A 6,000-nucleotide genomic window follows, 5' to 3' on the forward strand; every position below is an offset into this window, starting at 1 on the left:
CAGTTCATGTGGTGTAGGTACACCCACAATGCTGTTAGGGACAGAGTTGTAGGATTTTGACCCGGCGACAGTGAAGGAACGATGATATATTTCCAAGTCAGGATGGTGTGTGGCTTGGAGGGGAAATGCAGTTGATGGTGTTCCCATATTTCTGCTGCCCTTGTCCTATGTGTTAGAGATCATGGGCTTGGAAGGTTCTGTCGACAAAGCCTTGATGAGTTGCTGCGGTGCATCTTGTAGATAGCGTATACTGCTGCCAATGTGCGTCAGTGGTGGAGGAAGTGAATGTTTAAAATAGTGGATGGGGTGCCAATCAAGCGGCTGCTTTGCCCTGGATGGTGTCAAGCTTCTTGAGTGTTGTTGAAGCTACACTCATCCAGGCAAGTGGAGAGTATTCCATCGCACTGCTGACTTGTGCCTGGAGATGGTGGACAGGCTTTGAGGAGTCAGGAGGGGAGTTACTAGTCACCAACCTCTGACCTGCTCTTGCAGCCACAGTATTTATATACCTAGTCCCGTTCAGTTTCTGGTCAATGATCAGCCTCCAGGATGTTGATGCATGAATACATAAAATAATATTTTTAACAAAGTTCTTTAAAAACTCAGATTTCATATTTATATAATGCATTGCTGAGAAGAGACATGTCAAAGCTTTTCGCCTTGCGCTCATCATAACACTTCGTAGGAATACCAATATAAGGGGAAAAACAACAATTTACATGTCCAACAATTAGTTTATCCAACATTAGATGTGATTCCGCGATTGAACAACATTTGCTAAATAATCCTCAGCATGCTAAGAATTACACTGACAACCAGGTTAAGATTGTCAGTCGGTTCGTAGTGTGGCACGTTTGCATGTACTGGAAACTACATATATTAATACACAAGGTCCTGTTCTTTGCAGACAAAGAACATGTACACACATTGCACCTGTTTCAGCTAAACAAAACAAGTGACAGCCATTTGCTGACTCATTCCTCACAGCAATGCCTTGACCAATCAGGGTCAAGTTGCCTGGTTTAAATTTCAAACAATGCTCGGCATTTAGCTGCCAGTCACCATTGCTGGTGCATTCTCCATGGCAATGCCTCTACCAGAGTCCACTTGCCAACCAATCAGCACTCTCTTCTCATATAGCATAAAATGTTTTCCCCTTAAATTGTTATTCTTGAAGTGCCCTGATGCTTCAACATGTCTCTTTTTCCAGCAATACTCAAATTCTGTACTACCAAATGACTATTTGTAAGAGATATTAGATAAACATATAATACATGAACTTTAATTATTTACTGAATGTTATTGTGCTGTTTTATTGCTGGTTTTGTTTTGGCCGGTGTCTGGGGTCAACAGAAATTTTCACATGTTAAATTGGGATAATTGGAAAATACTTTGGGAAACACTGCACTACAGTATAAAATTCCACCATTATTATAGAAATGGGGACTACCTTGCAAAGCATCATTGCTATTAATACAGTCTGGCAGCACCCAAAGCTCTTGATTGGGGTTCAAACTGCAAGTGTCCAACTCTACAATAGTACATACACATTCCAATGTGAAAAACTAACCTTGCAATGTACACACCAATTACTGTGCAACATGTCAATCTTACAATACCATACATATCACTGACACTCTACTGATACCAGAATAACGCGATTGATGAACCTTACAATAGCTTAGACGTTGATTCATCGTTAAATATCAGCAAAAATGCCTGGGCCTACTAGATAATAGGCAGCAAATAGATCTTTACAGTGATGCAATCTGGGGTGGTACAATATTGATGCACTAAACGCTCCAGTGTCAAACGTTCAGACAATATCACTATAATAGAACAGCATCCTGTCACAGCATCCAAGGCCACAAATGATCCTTCCAAGTGAAATAGCGATTTACCTATACTTCTTTCAACTTAGTACACTATATTCGCTGCTCATGATGTAGTCTGCTCTACGTCGAAGAAACCAAACGCAGTCTGGGTGATCGCTTTGTGGAACACCTCCATTCAGTTCATGCACATGACCCTGAGCTTCCTGTTGCTTGTCATTTCAATTCTCCTCCACTTTGCTTCCACTCTGACCTTTCTGTCCTTGATCTGCTACAGTATTCCAATGAAGCTCAAGGAACAGCAGTTCATCATCTATCCATTCGGCACTCTTCTGGACTCAACACTGAATTAAATAATTTTGGATCTCTGCCTCTATTTTTGTTTTGCTGGTTCAGTTTTTGCTCATTGCTTTCTTTACTCCTTTACTTTGCATTTGGACCACTGCTATCCAGCTATTCACATCTCACCTGGACCCATCTTTTGTTTCTTGACTTGTTCCATTACCACTCCCTATGGCTTCTCCCTATGGCTTATGTACAATGAAGCTTTCTGTCATTTAATCTCTCCTACTCTACACCTATCAGAGACCTTCCCTTTTGTTCCTTTTCTTCCCCCTACCCCACTTTCATTTGTTTTCAATCTATTACATTTCTAACTTTCCTCTGTTCAGCTTAACTTTCTCTTTCACATTAACTTCCTCTTTCCACAGATGCTGCCAGATTTAAGTATTTCCCCCATTTCCTGTTTTTATTTATAAACAGAGTGGAGGGGGTTATTAACAGCATGATGCATAGTACTTATTTCACTGTAAACTGCACGCAGTACACATATGTCTGCTGCGCATTGTTTGCTACATGTGGTATTATCACAATAATTATTGGTATAACTGCCTGTGGGTAAAGTTTTAATTATGTGAATACATGTGATATTCTTAATTCAAATCGCTTCCACCCCTGTGCCATCACAGATACTACCCCCAGTGTTATGCAGCTCAAAAATTCTCTTCAGACACAACCTAAATGTTGAAGGACAAATCAAGAATTCAACTACAGTATTTTTCACTGTTCTGACACATAATTGGAAAATTTCACAAAATCACCATTACAACGTGCTGAAATCCCATCAACAATGCTGTACTGTGTACTCTGCAATGTATATTATATAATGTAATTTACAGAATAAACATGAGCTGACTCTCAGATCAGCAATTCTGTATTGATTTTAATGACCAGAGTGGTGGACCAGGGTTAATGCCAATTGAAGTGCAGTCTGGGTGTACAGTGCACACACAGCCAGGAGCTTGGGTTCCTACCTGAAGCAAGCATTGTGCCAGTCTGTATTAAGAGCCTGAAGATACTGACCATCATAGATAGAGCGACCACATCCTGCACAGCATGGCAAACATCCCCCTGCAACCCAAGACAGAATGTTAACACACACCCCCAACAACTTAGTGCAACAGAATAGATCCCAGCTGAGCCATACACCCTTCCTGTAACCAAGGCCCATGGCCCACACTGTGCAGTACAATCTAGGACACGCAGTGAGAGAGACAAAGCACGATGCAACCGAATCGAACCCAGCAAGGCCATGCGTCCTGCTGCAGCCAGACATTAACATACTGCACAGCAACTCAATGCAACAGAATTGAGCCTCACAGAACATGCAACCAGAAAGGGATACATAAACATTAACACAACTAGGCGGAATGTAATAAAATGCAGCTTCCAACAAGGCTCGTAAGCAACTACAGAATAAAATGTTATTAAATCGAGCTTGGGACAGTGAAGTCCTTAAGTGTTGCAGTACACTGGTGTTACTGACTGCACTCTAAACAACCCACCCTCCTCCTCTCCCATCCGATCGTCCCTCCAGGTACAGCAGAGCAGCATCAACCACATCCAGAGCCGACAATCTGACACCCTTAAACCCGAGTGCGCCGAGCAAGCTCGAACTGAGCATCCGGCCACTGCAGCTCTCTCTGCACTCTCACAAACACACACACAGAGGCTGGCCAACTGGCAACTGATCCTGGGACTAGGGGGAAAAAAAAGGATCGCTGCAAACTGCACAAAAATGCAACTCCTGCAGCACTCAGGACACGCAGCAGTGCAACTCCTCCAGCAGGAGGTTCACAGCAATACAGCCACACAACTGGGTCAGAGCAATGCAAGCCCTGCTTCATTGGGAATATATACCCTTTGCAGCCCCTGCATCTACCTTTAAAGTTGGTTATTGGAATTTCATATCAGTCATGGCCAAATGGATTTATTTTTGATTTAAAGCTATTAGAACTCACGCAAAAAGCCAATAGGCTTTTTTGGATTATGGGCGCCAATAACATCTATAATAAAGCACAAGTGAACTATTAATCTTATTATACATGCGATAATTCCACTCCACCTATCAGAGACCTTTCCTTTTCTTCCCCCCACCCCACTTTCATTTGTTTTCAACCTATTACATTTCTAACTTCCCTCTGTTCAGCTTAACTTTCCCTTAAAACACCTCTGAAACTACCAGTGTTTCTCTCAAGGAGTTGAAAATTACAAGCCTTGTGAATAGTATTGCTACTCTTTTAGTCCGATTGGCTTAGCTGAATGGATGGGGAAATTTGATACAGCTCATGGCCCCTGAATTTGTTCAGTTGCTTCTGCTTTCTATAAAGATTGAAGCTGTGTTTAATTGATTGTTTGCAAGGTCTCGTTACCACCCGTTTGTTAGAATAGATTAAATTAAATAGCATTGTCGATACAAAACTTCATCCTGATCTGCAAAATAACAAACTCGGTAAGTCCTTTATAAGCTTCAAGATTTCTATTCACAACCTCACATATAGTTTTTACCAGCTGTTTGGGGACGGGTTGACACAATAGTTTGGGAAGGTGGGGAGGGCATGCCCGATGCCTTCTCTTCGCAATGCCATTTTGTCATTGTCAGCAGCGGGAAAGGCAGTGGGTCAGCCGCTTTCCGGTAGACAAATTGAGCCTCTTAAGTGGCCAATTAAGGGCCTCTTCCCACCTCCGTGGACATTTTACCTGCATCATGCAGGGTGAGGGAATCTGCTGTCATGTGGGGAGGCTGCTAAGAAACCTTGCAGCCCCCCAGTGGGGCCATGGAGGGGCCTCCTGGTTGTAATGGCTGTCCTCTGGTTGGGCCAGCAGCTTTTGGGATGCAGGCCGCTGTCCTCAATAAGACAGCAGGCCCAGCAGAGGCCACTTAATTGGCCTTTGGCTCCAGCAGTGGGACCTCTGCCTCCTGCATAAAATTCCAGCCAATGAAGCAGTCCGTGGCCATGTGCAGCAAGACCTGGACAGCATTCAGGCTTGGGTTGATAAGTGGCAAGTGACAATTCCGTTACATGTGCCAGGCAATGACCATCTCTACAAAGTGAGAACCAGTAGCCTTTATTGCAAGGGGATTTGAGCATATGAGTAAGGAAACCTTGCTGCAGTTATACAGAGCCTTGGTGAGACCACAGCTGGAATATTGTGTACAGTTTTGGTCACCTTACCTAAGGAAGGATATACTGGCTATATAGGGAGCGCAACAAAGGTTCACCAGACTAATCCCTGGGATGGTGGGATTGTCCTATGAAGAAAGATCGAGGAGGCTGGGGATGTATTCTCTAGAGTTTAAAAGAATGAGAGGTGATCTCATTGAAGTGTAAAGAATTCTGTCAGGGCTCGAAAGGGTGGACGCAGGAAGGATGTTTCCCGTGGTTAGGGGGGTCTAGAAGCAGGAGACACAGTTAAGAGGTAGGCCATTTAGGAGGAATTTCTTCACTCAGAGGGTGGTGAATCTTTGGAACTTGGGGGCTGTGGTGGCTCAGTGATTGAGTATGTTCAAAGCAGAGGTTGAAAGATTTCTAGATACCAATGACTTTAAGGGACACATGGAGTAGGAAGGTGGCGCTGAGACAGAAGACCCGCCATAGTCTAGTTAAATGGCAGAGCAGACTCAAGGGACCGAACAGCTTACTCCTGCTCCTATGCTGCTATGGTCCTATCTCCTGCAAGATGCCCTCCCAGTAGTTTCCTCAGAGGCAATGGATGACTGTTGTTGCACATGTGGGAACACTTGAAATGCTTGTGGGTGGCGGGAAGCTGGAACCTGTGATGGCCTGGTTGAAGACTGTAGCACCTTGACTGCTAAGGCAATTTAGCG

General features: G+C 43.6%; 1 protein-coding gene across 4 annotated transcripts in view; it reads right to left on the minus strand.

Moving 5' to 3' along the window:
• The window catches only part of LOC144684559 (LIM domain kinase 1-like), a 68,491-nt gene extending 64,667 nt beyond the window's left edge, over positions 1–3,824 (minus strand). For 2 of the 4 annotated variants that reach the window (XM_078548480.1, XM_078548478.1), the window contains exons 1-2: positions 3,677–3,824; positions 3,146–3,242 (exon numbers count right to left, since the gene is read on the minus strand). In XM_078548480.1, coding sequence (XP_078404606.1) covers positions 3,146–3,242; positions 3,677–3,734 — 155 coding nt within the window. In that variant the 5' untranslated portion in view covers positions 3,735–3,824. The remainder of the gene's footprint in view (positions 1–3,145; positions 3,243–3,676) is intronic. The other 2 variants (XM_078548482.1, XM_078548479.1) reach the window with 2 other exon arrangements.
• Between the last annotated feature and the right edge of the window lie 2,176 nt (positions 3,825–6,000).

Source organism: Cetorhinus maximus, chromosome 9, assembly GCF_964194155.1.
Source record: "Cetorhinus maximus chromosome 9, sCetMax3.hap1.1, whole genome shotgun sequence".
Lineage (NCBI taxonomy): Eukaryota > Metazoa > Chordata > Chondrichthyes > Lamniformes > Cetorhinidae > Cetorhinus > Cetorhinus maximus.